Below are 17,248 nucleotides of genomic sequence, written 5' to 3' on the forward strand. Positions count from 1 at the left end.
GTATTTCTTTGAGGATGCTATTTATGTCTTTCTTAAAGTCCTGTATCATCACCATGAGAAGTGATTTTTACATCTGAATCTTGCTTTTCCAGTGTAATTATGTGTCCAGGATTTGCTATTGTGGGAGAATTGGGTTCTGATGATGCCAAGTAACCTTGGTTTGTGTTGTTTATTTTCTTACGCTTGCCCCCCGCCCCCCTTCCCGCCATCTGGTTATCTCTAGTGCTACCTGCTCTTGCTAAATCTGACTGGAGCTTGTCCTTCCTGTAATCCTGGTTTTATCAGAACTCCTCAGAGTCAAGCTGTCTCTGTGATCCTGTGGTTCTGGGATCCTGTGGTCCTGGGTTTGTTAGAGCACCTGGGAGTGGAGCTTCCTCTGGGTGTTGTGGGACTGCCTGTGGAACTTGTGCCCAAGGTCTGCTCAGGACCCCAGTCCAGAGAGACCAGAAGGAACCAGAGCCACTGGGCTGGCAGAGTTCCTGTGTGCCTGGTCCCACTGGTCCCAGTTACTCCTTGTGTTGGGACAGATGTGTCCTCCTACCTATGATCCTGGGCATGTCAGAGTGCCTTGCAGTAGAGCTTCCTCTGGGTGTTGTGGGACTGCCTTCAGAGCTTGTGCCCAAGGTCTGCTCAGAACACCAGCCCAGAGAGACCAGAAGAAACCCTGTAGCTTATTTTTACATAGTACTTTTATTATAGAGAACTTTGTGTCTGTACTCCCTATCAATACCCCCACCAACCTAGACACCTGGTCAAAACCACCATTGTCTTCTATTCGGACTGAACCAAGGAAGCCTTAAGCCATTGTGGAAAACAAGATGCTGTGTAGTAGAGAGTTAGCTTCTGTTTCCCTAGAAAAGGCTGAGTGAACAAAGTAGCTCATGTCCAATGGTGTTTCATTCTGTCCATAGATCTGGGTCCACAGTGCCCACAATGCCAGTGGCTATTTTACCATTTATGGAGATGAATCTCTTCAGTCTGATCATTTCAACTCCCGGTTAAGTTTTGGAGACACACAGACCATCTGGGCCCGAACAGGCTACCTGGGCTTCCTGCGGAGAACTGAGCTCACAGATGCAAATGGAGGTGAGTCCAGGCTGGAGATGCTACCCCTTGGACAGAAGTTGAATTTGACCAACACTGAAAACGGCTTTGAGGTCCTCGCCAGGACCTCTGCTTGCCCTTACTCATCTGAAAGTGCGTGACCTTGAAAGAGAGACAAGTAGGGACTGGGTAAAGTATTTACCATGTAAACATAAGACCTGAGTTTAATCCCCAGAGCTCACTATGTGCTTCTTAAGATCTTAGCACTAGAAGTTAGCTCCCTGATCCATCTGGACAACCAACCTAGACAGATTGTTTCTAAGTTCAGTGAGAGGCCCTTTCTCAGCAAACAAGATGACTAACAACCAAGGAAAATATCTGACACTGATTTCTGACTTCCACACATATATATAAATGTGCATACACTTATACAACCAAATACACAGGACCATGTACACACAGGCGTGTAAGATATAAATGCAGTAGACAGAACTGTGCCCTCCTTTGCCTTTCTGAGAACCAGGAGCTCGGGTAAGGCTAAACACGAGCCCAGCACTCCCTACGGTGAAGCGTGCTTAGTGTCCTCCTAAGTTCCAGGGTTGCATGCTTGGCTACCAGCACCACTCCTGTGACATGTGGAAGGGAGTAGTCTGAGTCTCTGGGCCCTAATGGCCAACAGCTGAGCCTTCCTGCTCCCACTGCCTAGGACACAGCCCCGTGTCTAGCAGTAATATACTCTGTTGCTACCTTCCTGTGGCTCCATATAGAGAATCACATGGGGTGTTTCATGAAGCCAAGATACCAAAGCATACTCACAAGCCTTGGGGGTGGCTCTGTGGCAGAGTGCATGCCTCTTCAGGCATTTTTTTGTCACATGTCACAAAAATATAAATTTTCAATATGTATTCAGGTAACTGGGGAGATAGTTATTTACTATGCAAGAAGGAAGACCTGAGTTCAGATCTCCAGCACTCAAGTAAAATACCAGGTACAACTACACACACCCCTATATTCCCAGGGCGAGGAAGGCAAAATAGGTGGATTCCTAGAGCTCACAGGCCAGCCAACCTAATCAAATTGGTGAGCTTGAGGTTCAGTGAGAGAGCCTGTTTCACAAAGTAAAGGGGAGACCAACTGAGGGAAGATTTCCTATGTTTACACATGAGCAGGTGCACCCACAACTGATGTTTCATAGTCTTACCTCGCCTCTCTGTTTTACCATATACTTCTAGAGTCATGGGGAGACCAAAATCCTGGACAGATGAGATTCTAGACTTTGATGAGAAGGCTTCCTAAGTCACCTAATGCACCTGCTACTCTGAGTCCTGCATTTAGGAGATAGAGCATGCTAGTGGGGCAGTTCCTGAGTAGTCACAGGCTCATTTAAACAAGGATGTAAAGTTCAAAGTTGTAAAAAAGGATATCAGTTTACAACCCCCAAGGAAAACCTGCAGAGTCCTGCCCAGCTAAGCCCTAGGGAACAAAGCAGCTGAGTGTGGTTGCTGTGTTCACCTCGTTGGTCCCCAAATGATTGCATGAACCCACACTCAGTGTAAGAGAACAAAGCTCTATTGTAAGGAGAAGTAAGCAGAGGTCTCCATCTTGCTTGTCTGCTTCGATTAGAAAAGGTTCATGTGTTTTTTACTTCATGGTATTTGTTTATTCCAAATTTTCCCTGACATACTTATTACCCAGTTAAAATTAAGGATAGAATTCTTATTTTTAAACAAAGATAGGGCTGACCACATTTTCATTATTATAAGGTTTTCTTGCAGGATAAAAGAAAGTCTTGCAGGGCCTGGGGAAATGACGCAGCAGATGAAAACAGAGATTGACCTCCAGAAACAACATAAGTGTTAGGTAGGCATGGTAGCCTTCCTGAAATCCCAGCTCACAGGAGTCAGACTAGGAATCTTTGGAGCTAGCTAAACTAGTCCATATGGCAACTTTGTGTTTACGTAAGAGACCCTGCCTCAGGGTAGGAAATGGAGAACAGTTGAGGGACTTCTGAATGAGTTCAACTCAACGAAGCTCAGGCTTTTAAGTGCTGACTGGTGTTAGCTCCATTAGTCATTGATAAGTCCTTTGATCAGTGATGGAGATGTGATCTTATGTCTGATGGTAGAAGCTGGTCCAAAAGAAGATTGGCTTATTCCCAGTGGACAAAGTCAGAAATTAGGCAGGCTAGGATAAAAAGTGAGAAGGCTTAGCAGGGTGATGGAGAGGCATGTTGTATACCTATGTGAAAGCATCATAATACAGCTTATTATTTTATATAATTAATGTACATTCATATAGAATATCTAAGAAAAGCCCACTATGGCCTTATCACTAGTAACTAGGATGCTGAGAAGGATCCCTGAGGCTTGCTAGCCAGCCTAGATGAATTACTGACATTCTGAGCTCCACATTCAGTGGGAGGATCATGTCTCATAAAACGATGTGCAGAGTGATAGAGGAAAACGCCTGACATTAACCTGTGGCTTTCACATGCATGCACATGTATGCAAGTGCACACTCACACACACACATGCACACACACAAGCGCATGTCTAAGAAGAAAAAAAAAAACAAAAAATAAAACATAAAAAGGAGAGCCTGGTGATTAGACATCCTGCCTCTGGAGGATAAAGGAATGTCTGAGCCTGAGGCAGCTGAAGCTCGCCAGGAGGAAGAAGCCAACCATCCCTAGGTCTGGATCTCCTTTCTTTGTTTATGTCACTCTGCAGAAAAGAGAATAAACCAAAAGTCTTGACTGGTTCTTGGTTTCTTCTCCAACAGAACGCCATGATGCCCTCTACGTAGTGGGTGCACTGGATGAAGCCATGGAGCTGCGGGGCATGAGGTACCACCCAATAGACATAGAGACTTCAGTCATCAGAGCACACAAAAGTGTCACAGAATGGTAAGAGGATGGGAAGGCATTGTCTGTTCTGGTGTCAGGAGACTAGTTATTGATCACAGGATGTGGGGGAATTTCCCTAAGACAAGGCACTTGACTGGGTGGAGTGTCTCTTCAAGGTAAGCCTTCCTCAGTGCTCAGAGCAATACAAGAAAGAACTATTCTGTTAGGACAACTCAGGTGACTGGAAGCCAGAGATTTTTTGCCTGAATAGTGTTTCCAGGAAGACAAGTTGTTATTTTTCTGCAATTATATAGGTGTGAGGTTTATTTACAAACAAAACACACATGCCTTCCACCGATACTTGGTAGTAAGAGGCCTTATACTTCTGTGGAAAAGTAAACATGGAGAAGCATTGTTTTGGTTGGGCTTACTAGATAGGAGTGTCAGGTAAGAAATGCTTCAATTAAACCAAAGCCTAAGCCACAAGGCCCTGTACACAGTGGCCCAAGAGTGGGGATGTTAGTTCTTATCCTTCCTAGAGGTGAGAATCTCTTCTTCTGCCTGAGCCCATTCAATGCATTTGTAAGTGCCATTGACAAGCAGGTCTCCACCCATGAGCTCACTTCTGCTCTCCGTGTTTGGGAAAAGGAGGGCGGCTAGAGCAAGTCATCAGTCTCTGCTCACAGCAGCCACACACGTGCTTAGTACCTTTATGCTGTGTTTCAGAATGAAAAGTGACTCCATGAAAACAGTGTAGGTTTGTTCACTCACTTGATGATAGACACAGTGTTTACTCAATAACGGCACTAAACACCATCCTGGCAGAGAAGCCTGATGTGACCAATCTCAGTCTCCGGCCACAACTAGGGCAGCACATGCAGGAATAGCTTTGAGTAGTTTTCAGACCTTAGTTCTGATTGTTGATTCTTCTAAAGAGTTTCCAAACACAGGCTCGGACTTGCTGCCACCTATTGAACCTAAATGGTACAAGTAGATTTATGTACTTGTTTATTTATTTATTTATTTTCTGGTGCTGAGCTTTAGAACTGGTGTCTCCTATACGCTAGACAGATGTTTTGTAATAGTCCTGAATCTGATTGTTAAATTCTCAGCAAAGTGCCTGAGATCCTGTTTGCATGTACATGTTCTGTCATCACATTGTTCTAGGTCCTTATCAACACAGGCCTCCAGGGCTTGTGCCAGAGTGCTTGTCATGCCCAAGCCCTTGAGTTCTATGCTTAGCACCCTAAAACTCCCTCTGCGTTTTTACCCTAAGCATCACTAGGACAAAAGCTCCAGTTGTCAAAGTTGACTATGGATGGATGGCAAAAGTATGAAAGACAGCAAAAAATAAATAAATAAACTCTTGATATTTGACATGGGGCCAGGGCTGACCTCATTTTGTAACTATGTGGCTCTAAGTTTCATCAGCAGCCTCAGTTTTTTTGCCTTTATCATCTCCCTTGAGATGAATGCCGAGGGGCCTCTCTCTGGGCTTGCATCCTAAGCATTACTAGGATTATCTACTATGTGGCTCCTGAGTTGAGTCTGAGCCTGATGTGGTCAGACAGGGCCTCTAGTTCATTTGTTTTGTAGAAGCCCAGGAGGGGAGGAATTGATGAATCAGGGGATTTGATTCTGATAGACTCAGGACTTCTGGGAACTGTTCGGTCACAGACTTCCTCTCCTCTCCTGCTCTTAAGTAGGAGAAGACCTCTTAAGAGTCTTCTCCCTTCGTCTCCTCCTCACCAACCCACATGTTCTCTAGGTTGCCTGCCACTGAGAAAGCCCATGTCAAAGACAAAACTATCTCCACACTGCCAAATGCAAGCCTTAGTTAGGGTTTTATTGCTGTGAAAAGACACCATGACCACAGCAACACTTATAAAGGACAACATCTGGATCCATAGGCAACAGGAAGAAACAATGAACAATTAGGTCTGGCTTGATTTTTGAGACCTCTAAGCCCACCCTCCAGTGGCAAACTTCCTCCAACAAGGCCAAATCTCTTAGTGCCATTCCCTATAGGTCTGTGGGAGCCATTTTTATTCAAGCCACTACACCAACCAAATTCATTTCTCATCAGGGGACTTGCTGTGTTGATACAGCCCCCTTAGAAAGCTGTGATGATAAAAGGTCGCCAGTCCCTATTCCACTCTTCCTGGTAAACCCTGGACATTCCACACACTGTGGGTGGCTGAGTTGGACCTAGTACTTCAGAACAGTGGCATATACTTCAGATGCTATAATACCATTTGGCCCAGATTATCTGGGAGATGTATTTGATCACTGATATCACAGATACAGCAATGTATCATAGAGTCCATTTGAACGAATATTTCAGTGTCACAGGGCTTCAAGGAAATGAAATTTTAACACATCTTGGAAATCACTTTAAAAACTTCTCTGAGGGGTGCAGGAGTCACAGGCAACACCCTGCTTAATGCTCTCTGTAATTCTCCCTTTCAGCATAATACATGTGTGTTAATGATACTGAATAGAATTTGCATTATTTTCTAGTACACTTAGTCTCATGCTTGTAGGAAAAATAGTGTGTCTAAGTACATCCCATCCCAAGCTAGGATAGAAATTGTTAGACAGGCAGGGGAGAGCTGATGTGACTGGTTCTGAATGTGATGCCCTTCTTCATGTGCCCCCTTCCTACCAGGAACTTTCTGGTTTATGCATATAGTTCCTTCTACCCTTCAGCCCTCTGGTTCCTACCTCCAAGCAGATCTGTGTGCCAGAACTTGTGAAAACCAGGATTTTAATCAGCCCTAAAAGCCAGTGTCACAAGGTTTTAGAGTTTACAATGGTAAAGCACTGGGTTTATGTTTCCAGCAATTAGACAAAGTAAGTACTCAGGAGGCTTTCCACCAAATGAACGCCCACTGAAAGAATTAGTTGCTGCTGTTCTACTGTTGTCTCCAAACTCAGTACTGGGAGACAGAACTGCTAATCATGCTCACATGTTGCTTTGTCATGCTGTTTGACTGGAGGTAGACTCAATGGCTCTGCCCTCCATGTGTCTTATCCTTTGGGGCTAGCTCAGGCGCATCTCTAGTCAGGCAATTACAGTGTCTCATATCAGAACAACCCAGAATATTCCAGCATGTCTATAGCCTCTGCTAGTATCACCCTGCCCACACGTATTGGCCAAGTTCCATATTGAGCTTGAGCCCAAGGACCAGAAAGTGGGAGGGATGGGTTGAGAGTGCTTCCTGCTCCCACTCAAACTCTTGCAGCAGCAGAGCTGGGAGCCTGAAAGAGCTGGTGATAAATAAGCAGCTTTAGAGGGCTGGTGAAAATGGGGGGGAACCTATCCCAGGCAGCTATAAAGTAGCAGAACTAGAATCCAGACACCTCCCCCATCCAGGGTGGGGGAGCGGCAGAAATGAACCCTGTGCCATGGAAGCAGAATCCAGAAAACACCATATATACCAGACAGGAGCCACCATGAAAGAAGGCCAGGAGAAAATCTGGAAAGGTATGTCGTTGCCTGGAAGGCTGTATGCTGACCTAGCCCAGAGGGATGGGTGGGATCTCCCAGCAGATCTGAATAGAAAGGAAGCATTATCATTATATAAAAGACTCCCCCAGTAATGGTGGTTTTCTTCTCTGTCTTCTAGTGCTGTCTTTACCTGGACAAACCTGTTAGTGGTTGTGGTTGAACTTGATGGGTCAGAGCAGGAAGCCTTGGACTTGGTTCCCTTGGTAACCAATGTGGTCCTGGAAGAGCATTACCTGATTGTAGGAGTGGTGGTCGTGGTGGACATCGGTGTCATTCCCATCAACTCCCGTGGAGAGAAACAGCGGATGCACCTGCGAGACGGGTTCTTGGCAGACCAGCTGGACCCCATCTACGTGGCCTATAACATGTAGTCTCGTCACTTTGGCTTCCACAGACTTTTCTACGGACGTAACCATTTTTCTTTATTTTTTTCTTCTTCTCAGTGTCCACAGAGACATGTAGACACTCGGGCCACACTCAAAGGAGGAGCCTGATGCGGTGGGGTTTGGGATAGTACTTCTAGGAGCAATCACCCTGGCATGGAGATGAAATGTGAATTTATGCTGGATTTTGCTCAGAAGGACTTTGGATCACTGCCTTCAGTTTGCTGGAAAAGATCATTTTAAGAACTTTCTTTCCTTCTTTTTTTCTTTTTTTTTTTTTTTAATTATTGGATAAGAAGTGCTCTCTTCGTAAATGTGGTATTTTGTTAAGCCGAAATAGTGATTAAAAAAATATTCTACCCTTCAAATGGGTTCTTTTAAACAATTTATGTAGTGTGACAAAGAATTGGTTTTTTTCTGTTTTAATGTGTCATGGAATCTTACTGACATGGATCTGTTACTAATTTAAGCCATCCCTAGATCTCACCCTTCTAGGAGAGTTTATTGAGGTACGAGAACCTTCCAGGTAGCACCTTCTAATTAGATTTTAGCAACTTGCTTTGTCAGAGACATGCTGAAGAGACAGAGGCCAGTTCATGGCCTTTGAAGTTAACATAGAAGGAGAAGCGATTATAAATAAGGTATTACGGCAACTATCTTGCAGATATCTTTGTACTAAACTAAAAAGATAAAAATAAGTTAACTTCCTCGATATGTAATTATGTACAAAATGTTTAATTTATTTTGATCTCTTTAGAAGTATAAAAGAGAAAAAACATTCAAGAATATTAAAGTCTTGTAATGTTTGCTAATATAAAAAAAGTGTTGTATTATCTTGCGTGGATAGTATCACAACAAATATATATATATGAAATATAAATTCACTAATGAACAAAGGAGATTTTAAAGTTTAACTGCAGAACTTGTCACTTGCATGGTGCGCCCTCCACTGTATCCACACACACTTGGCTGTTTCCGAGCAATCGCAGATCGCCAGGAACCCTGTCTTAGACCCGAGACCAGCAAGTGGAGTCACCGCCGTCTCAGAGAGGGTGAAGGGATTCAATGCTAACATGCACTATTTTTTCCTTTGCTGTGAGGACGACAGTGATGCTTTCATGCCAGCATGTGCCAGTGACATTGAGGGGCTCCAGGTTGGCAAACAGCACTGTTTTCTCAGCTGCAAGAATTTGTTGCATAATGTCAACTTTATTTTATTTTAGCAGTTCTGTGTCACTTTTTATATTTTTTGTTGTTGTTGTCCCTTGATATGAAAAGAATGACACCCTGTGGCCATTTGTACCAGGTGTTACTAATTTACCCCTGCCAGTGGCCAATGTGAGCAGATAAATGACCAGAACACCTTTGAGGGAAAAGCTAGCTATGTGTGATGTTTTCTTGACCGTGTAGACCCAGCCAACTCTGATCCTCTAATCTTGGGGACTTCCTAGCTTGGCCCTGAGTGTAGTCACTATTCCAGGGGCTTGAGACAGCAAGAAGTTCTGCCAGCTTCATCCTTGTTCGAACTGTTGGGGAACTGATCCCTGGTGATGTGTGCCTATATTTTCATGTGCACAGCTTGGCCACCATATTCTTGTCTGTACCCAACCAAGGAGAAGGTATCAGCAATACAAGACAATGTTTATTTTGTAATTGCCACAGTATGGCTTCAGTGGCTTCCAGTAAGAGATAAGCCTAAAATTGTTACTAGTCAGAAATGAGGTTCTTGATTGCTTTAGGGGCGAGGTCTTTGTCTGCCTTAGTTACAGCCACCAACAGTAAGCCCTTTGCTAAAAGAGAGTTTTCTATGACTTCCGAGATCCAAGACTGATTTGTTTTGGTTTGTTATTAATTTAGTCGTGCACTTCTTTTAAAAATTTAGATGTGTAAAGCATTCTTCATCTCCATAAATCACTTAATTTTTCAAATATTGTTTGCTCATTGCTATATGTTTCTGCATGTTTCAAATACACATTCCTACAGTTTGCAGCTTCTCAAGGGGAAAAATCCCTGCCACATACAGAAAAAATGTTCTTGATACATGCCTTTGCACCCCCATATCCCCCCAAAGGAACTTAGTTTAACATTTCAGATAGTACTGATTGGTAAACATGATTACAGTGTGCAGGAAATCTTCCATCTAGCTGATGTGAGGAAGCAAAGCAAATTTAGATGTCACTCAAAACCTACTCTTAACTTTTCACCATATCAACTTCACACCCAAGGAGGGCGAAGGCCACAGCACAGGTGCAAAAGCTGATCGCAGCCAGTCTCAGCCGGTCTCTTCTGCACCCTGTCATCTGTGACGTGAGACTTGAGATTTGAAAGAGTTGGTGGACTGGGTTGGAAGCTTAGTTGTGCAAGAAAAAGAAAAGGAGACACTTAAGTACCACCAGTTTCAGCAATAAAGAAGGATCGTTGTGTATTAGAAATCGTACTGTAGATAAATCATTCATGAGAATGTTTTTTAAAAAAAAAATGTTTGTCTTGTGACCATGTGCTTTTGGAGTCAGCCAAAACCGTGTAATCAACTTGCACAAAAAAGAGGGTACACAATGAACATTGAGACACAGACCTAATCAAACAGGAGCAGATTCCTCATGGTGCTTGTTTATTATATATATTTAACCCTGCTTGACACTTTACCCAAGGGGACGGTCCCTTTATCAGTTGAATGTTAGCAGCGTTATTTCAGAGTATGGTGACTGGTTAGAGAAAACTCATGTACTCAACCAATCACAGTTTCAAACAAAATTTTTATGTGCAAAGGACAGCAACCTTCTTGTATGTTCAACCACCAGTACGCTTTGTACATCTGTGATAACGCCTGTTTTATATTCAAATGAACAAATAAAAGCTTTTATTTTTGTTGCTCTGAAAATAGCAGTTTCTTAATTGGTACCCTGGGGGAAAAATGTCTGGGACCAACCACCTCCATGTCAGGAAGGGGGTGACTCCTGCTGGGAAATGTATCTGACTCTGTTTACATGACCTGTTACATAACTTAGTTCAGATGATTCTGCATTGAATGATGTGTAAAACTTGATGTAGGCCTTTCTCGTTAACAGCAGTTCCTATGACAACAAATGTTTTGTGAATTTTTTTTATTCTTTTAAATATATCTGAACATATTTGTTCACATTTTGCTGCAAGTGTACAGATTATTGGTAACTGTTTGGGACAGAGAGTAGCAGATGTCCTGTGTGTGAGCTCTTTGATTTGCTGTGTCACAGGGAGCTTTGCATGTCTGGACAGGCCACCGATTCTGGTTGCCTATTCTTTCCAATTCAAATTGTCATTGCTCATTTAATAACCAAAAGTTCTATTTTTTGTTTAAGGTCCTAGGAGTCTTAACAATTTTGTCTTGGGAAAGCCTTGACTTTAGCTTGGTGATTATAAATAAGTCTGCATGAGCATAGGGAGATTGCTTAGCTGGTCAAGCAGTTGCCACACAGCCTGGCAACCTGAGTTCAATCTCTGGAACTTACATGTGAGTAGCAGGAGAGAACTGACTACACAAAGTCGTTCTCTAACCTTTACAGGCACACCATTATACACACCCCTATAAACATCATGCACATAAATGATAATGTTAAAGATGGGTGTGGTGACATCGGCTTCTAAGGCAAGCACTGAAGAAGTAGAAGCAGGACTTCTGGGGCTCACCTGTTAGCCTAACCTTTGAGAAGAGAGACCCTGTGTGCACATGCCAAGATGGTTCATCTCCTGAAGAGTGATAGCTAAGTTTAACAGCTGGCTTCCACACAGAAGTCAGAGCTAGATCACAGGATCAGAACTGAAGTACCTCTGTGCAGAGGTCCAGGTTAGCTTAAAGCCTTTGTGTTGGAGTTCTACTTGCCTATGTCCTGGTTACATCTTAGATGACAAATGTTCATGCTGCTTTAAAACTGCAAAAGGTATAAGACTTATCTGGCAGTATCAAGGAGAAACAGAATCTTGCAAGAAACGGTGTTTTTACAGAGACCCAGGTTTCATAGATGGCAACCCTGATAACTGGTCAAGTAGAAACCAGGTAACCATGAGAACTGTACCTATGGAAGCTGGTTCAGACCTAGCATATGCATTCATGTATATGTATGGATGTGTGTACATGTAGCATCTTTTAGTGTGGTGTTCTACACACTTTGTGCCCTGTAGGACAACGTTACAGTCCCAGGGGATGTTCTGTAGTACTGTGGTTATTGATCAGTTGTTCTGTCCTAGGAATCCCCTGTGACATCTTAGTGTGCTGAGATCCAATGGTCTGTCCATCTACATGGAAATCGTCGGTAAGGTTCTATGGGAGACGTTGTGGGGTGAAAGCAGCATCCCTCAGCGTCCACATGGGTTTGATGGCCACTGTAACTTGCTTCATCTGTAGATAGACCTCCTGCTCCTTCCCCTCATTAATATTGTTTTCTGTCTTATGCTAGAATGTCTTGCTAGAATCCTTTATGACCTTTTTCATAGTCCTTGGGTTATCTTTTCATTATTAAAACCTCTGGAGATGTCATGTTTTCATTTCCCTGGGTCAAAGGCACATCCATATCAAGGCTGGTAGATTCACTCAGTGGCTGGCTCACTGATTTTTAATCTCTTGGGTTGATTATGTAAACAAAACTAAGCAACATACAACCAATATTTTTGTTTCCCTCAGCAAATGGTTTGCTGTGGCACCAATATTTGTGTGGGCTGTTATTTTACTATAATGATTTCATTCTATGATGGGCAAGGCCATTTTACCTGGCTGGATTGAGGACTTCTGTCATCTTGACTCTGTTTTCCACAGTACACTCTATCTTGGCTCCTTTCCTTGAAATAAGACTAACCGATCTTGTATCTTACCTCTGCCAGACAATGGCTAGGTCATTTTCACTGAGTTCTAGCTTTCCAAGTAGAAGCAGTAGAAATATAAAAAAGTCGGGTTTATCCCAGAGGCAGTCTACGAATGAAGGGGCAAGTAGATAATGTACCACAGGATGCCTGGCTGCATGGCTAAGGTAGGAGAGGAAGATCCTTTCACCTTCATGTCTGCTATGTGTACCCAGTTAGCTATCTCCCAGGAGGAGTCATCCAATGACCCATAGAGTGGTAAAGTATGAATGGGAAGGAAGAAGGAAGCAAAATGTTTAATTCAAGTTCTGTCTCTTTTGGATGTCAGTCAACATAAACTTAAATTCCACTCCTTACCAATACTGACTGTTGCTGGGGATGTTGGATGAAGCATCCCCAGACTTGAGACCAGACCGTGAGCAATGAGGAAAGTCTCAGTTCATCTGTTTCCAGTCTCTGTCCAGCCTCAAAGTGTATTCATTTCTACAACAGGAAGCAGGTTCCTTTCTGGGGGAAGATATGTCCTCTTTCCCCACAACATGCAGGATTCTCCGAATTCATCTAATCAAATGTGAGTATGAAGCTTCTGGTTCACTCCCTTAACCTCTTGCTTACTATTGATATGAAGGAATTCTAAAATACCCCAATTTTAGTGACAAGAGGTAGAGAATGTAAGTGAAGATAGCTGTGGCCAAGGCAAAGAGGAATTTTGATGATTCTTGATGATAAACTAGAATTGTGACTTAAATGTCCACAGGGCTCCAAGGACAATAAGAACAAGGGTGCTTGTCCTATGACCTGGATCACTGTGTGAAGCCTCCTCATTCTTGTTCTCCATGACTGCTTCTCTCTAACTAGTATGATTTCAATGTACCCAATTTATGTTTTCTTGCCCAGTGTTCATTATAAAAATGCTTTTAAACCATGCATATTGGTGTATACCTATAGGCCAGACACTTGGGGTGCAAACAGAGCAGAAGGTCAAGGTCATCCTTGGCTACATAGTAAGTTCAAGGCTAACCTGTGCAAAATAAATAAATAAATATAAAACAATCTTAGCCCTAGGTCCACTGAATGTACTTTGAATTTCCATCTGGGCCTGCTGAAGGAACTTGGTCCTTTTTCATCATGGTTCTGGAACAGCTCAGAAAATGCTGTTCATAAATCCCTAGCTTTGAAGAGTTTCAGTTAAAATATTTGAGGCAATGAGGAAACTGGGCTTCTGATAGAAAACTCCCTGGAGGGCACTGGGATGAACAGAAAGGATGTAACATTTGTGTGTGCCCCTGTAGCTATGTGTGGATGTGTTTATTCAGTTTTGTGGGGACAGAGGTTGATGTTAGTGGTCTTGCCCAGCCATTCTCCACCTTATTTTTTTAATCAGATTGTCTTTCTTTCTGGGATCCTCTTGGCTCTGCCTGTCCAGAGATTACAAAAGTACACCTGGCTGTGCCTGGCTCTATATATAGGTGCTGTGAATTAAATGTTGTTCCTTGTGTTTCCTAGCAAGCATTTGACCTGCTCAACCAAGCCTTGTCTCCAGCCCCCAAGGACGTAACATTTTTGTTTCTTCAGGTTAATGTAGAGTCTACCTGAAGACACCCTGAGAATAGTGTGGGGCCTGGCTAAGCTTAGGTGTACAAGCGAGTGAAAGGTGGTCATGGGGGCGGGTGTTGGTGGGAACCTCCTGATTGGTAGAGACAAGTACAGCAGTACTAGGTCCCCTTTTCTGTTCTTTTTCTTCATGTAGAAGTGTAGGGTTGTAGCATAGAAAGGATAATAACCCAGCCTTCAAGTTTCCCAGAAAACAAGAGATTCCCAAAACTGTCAGTTTTCTTTCCCCACACCATAGTTTAGAAGTGCTCTGTCTTATGGGTGCTATTGAGAAGCAATTTGAAAGGCTCCTGTGATCTTCTGCAACCTAATTAAACCTTCTACCTTACCCATTTAAAGGTTACATCCAGCATTCGGGCATTAGCATCCAAAAGGTTTGTTCTGTTTTGTAAATGATGACTTGGGTATGGATTTCTAGAAAAAGAGTTCCTTAGATGTGGCAGAGAGATCTAGAGGCAGCCCCTCTGGTTTTCCAGGTTGTCCATAAAGACACATAGATTTTGCCTTAAAGACACAAATCCTCAGCCTCTACTCTCTGTTTCAATGTCTCCTTGGCATTCTATCCATAAAGACCAAAGGACAGTTGGATAACACAGAATCCTTACTGTGTCTTAAAGTCCTTCACTAGAGGCAAAGGTAGGGGTTCAAAGAGCACATGACCTCAGACTGCTTGATAATCATGGATATTGATTATTACCCAAAGGTTCCCTCTTTCAAGTTGTCTTCAGCCAGCAAGTTATATATGAAGGAAGAACAAGACAGCCCATCACTTCAGCATTTAGTTCACCCCTGTGGTCCGGTAGTCTTGTCTCAGAGTCATGTTGGTGTTGGTTTTCTCCTTAGGGTCTCCATTGTGTAGCTGGTGAGGGTTTACAAACACCAAGCATCTTAGTCAGGGTTTCTATTCCTGCACAAACATCATGACCAAGAAGCAAGTTGGGGAGGAAAGGGTTTATTCAGCTTACACTTCCACATTGCTGTTGATCCCCAGAGGAAGTCAGGACTAGAACTCAAGCAGGTCAGGAAGCAGGAGCTGACACAGAGGCCATGGAGGGATGTTCCTTACTGGCTTGCTTCTCCTGGCTTGCTCAGCCTGCTCTCTTATAGAACCCAAGACTTCCAGCCCAGGGATGGCACCACCCACAAGGGGCCCTACCCCCTTGATCACTAATTGAGAAAATGCCCCACAGCTGGGTCTCATGGAGGCACTTCCCCAACTAAAGCTCCTTTCTCTGTGATAACTGAGGCTGTGTCAAGTTGACACACAAAACCAGCCAGTACAATATTTTGTATTAGGGTTCTCTAGAGTCACAGAACTTATGGTAGTCTCTATGTAGTAAAAGAATTTATTGATAACTTACAGTCTGTAGTCCAACTCCCAACAATGGTTGGTAGCAGCTGTGAATGGAAGTCCAAGGATCTAGCAGTTGCCTAGTCCCACAAGGCAAGCAGGCTAAGCAGAGCGAGCCTTCCTTCTTCCAATGTTCTTATATAGGTCTCCAACAAAAGGTGTAGCCCAGATTAAAGGTGTGGCCCAGATTAAAGGTGTGTGCCACCATACCTTTAATCCCAGATGACCCTGAACTCGAAGATCTTCCTATCTTATTCTTCTGGGATTCATGGCCACTAGGCCTCAATATCTCCATGCCAAGATTCAGGTCGGAAACTTGTATCTCTCAGCCTCCAGATTAGGGCCACAGGTGAGCCTTCTAATTCTGGATTGTAGTTCATTTCAGATATAGTCAAGTTGACAACCAGGAATAGCCACTACACCAAGTCCACTAAGTCTTGGCATCTGGTCAAAGGTTAACTTGGGACAAATGAACCACTAGTGTATATGTGTAGAGACCTCTTAGATAGAAATGATACACTTGAAAAAGAGAGTAACAGAAATGTATCTCCGTTACTTGGTGGTCAACAGCTCAAAACGTACATGTGGGCTGATAGGTGGAAGGCAAATCATTTTGTACAAAGAATATTTTTTTTTTTTTGGCATTGTGACCGACTTTTTTTTTAAGTTTTATTGAATTATAATGAGAAAAGTTACATGATTTCAATTTATCTGAATTCATTTACATTTAAAAACATTTTAAGTATATGGAATTAAATAACATTCTTATTTTTCTTTTGTACCCCAACTCCTCACAGAGACCCCCCTTCAATACCTACAATATCTTTTTTTGTTATATTCTTTAAAATTTATAAAATATTATAACAATAAAATGAGTATTATAAAAGTTGTTTGATATAAAACAACAATCAATTTAACAGTCTTATGTAGATGCTTGTCTATGGCAACACTGAAAATATGTATGTTTTTCTCAATATAAATTTTAAATAACTCCAAATGTATTAACTGTATATTTCAAACTAATACATCACTACTAATATTTTCTTAAATGAAAATAAATGTATAAAGTGGTTTTGTTTGTTTGTTTTATATTTAGTAGAGCTTAAAATCTTGGCTCTTACTGTGGTAACTTGATACAATAGTTACAAACGTCAAGCAAAGCATTCAGTTTCACTCTTTGTTGTTCTCTTAAGAGCCACCTCCCTAGTTAATAGTCTATGTTTCTTTTGGGTATATAATTACTTTTGAACTATATAAGCTGTTCTGAAAACCATAGTATAGTGTAAAAACATGAACTAAACAATACTACTAATAGAGAGGCTGAGATAGGAGAAGCAAGATTTCAAGACCCTTATGTTGTACACAGCCAGACATTGTCACGAACAAACAAGCTGAAAGTGTACATAGATTGTACAATATTGGACCTATTTCTCCAATTACCAAATTAGAGAGACCATTGAATAACAATCAACAAAGTTCTAATTCCTCCTATTTTTGAATTTCAATCGATTAGGATATGTTGGTAATATTAATTTTCATATTAAGCTATTATTAAGAAAAAGTAATTGTCACTTCCTGTTGTTTTTGTTGTGAGAGGTAGAATTAGGTTTATGTGGATTTGTTGAAAGATTACTTTCTTGCTTCTTCTAGGGTGTAGTTTTGCTCCT

General features: G+C 42.4%; 1 protein-coding gene across 4 annotated transcripts in view; it reads left to right on the forward strand.

Annotated features, from left to right (window-relative positions):
- The window catches only part of Dip2c (disco interacting protein 2 homolog C), a 416,803-nt gene extending 406,139 nt beyond the window's left edge, over positions 1-10,664 (forward strand). For all 4 annotated transcript variants that reach the window (XM_031359583.1, XM_031359584.1, XM_031359585.1 and 1 more), the window contains 3 exons: positions 912-1,086; positions 3,826-3,949; positions 7,519-10,664. In XM_031359583.1, coding sequence (XP_031215443.1) covers positions 912-1,086; positions 3,826-3,949; positions 7,519-7,771 — 552 coding nt within the window. In that variant the 3' untranslated portion in view covers positions 7,772-10,664. The remainder of the gene's footprint in view (positions 1-911; positions 1,087-3,825; positions 3,950-7,518) is intronic.
- Positions 10,665-17,248: the final 6,584 nt, after the last annotated feature.

This window comes from Mastomys coucha, unplaced genomic scaffold, assembly GCF_008632895.1.
Source record: "Mastomys coucha isolate ucsf_1 unplaced genomic scaffold, UCSF_Mcou_1 pScaffold7, whole genome shotgun sequence".
NCBI lineage: Eukaryota > Metazoa > Chordata > Mammalia > Rodentia > Muridae > Mastomys > Mastomys coucha.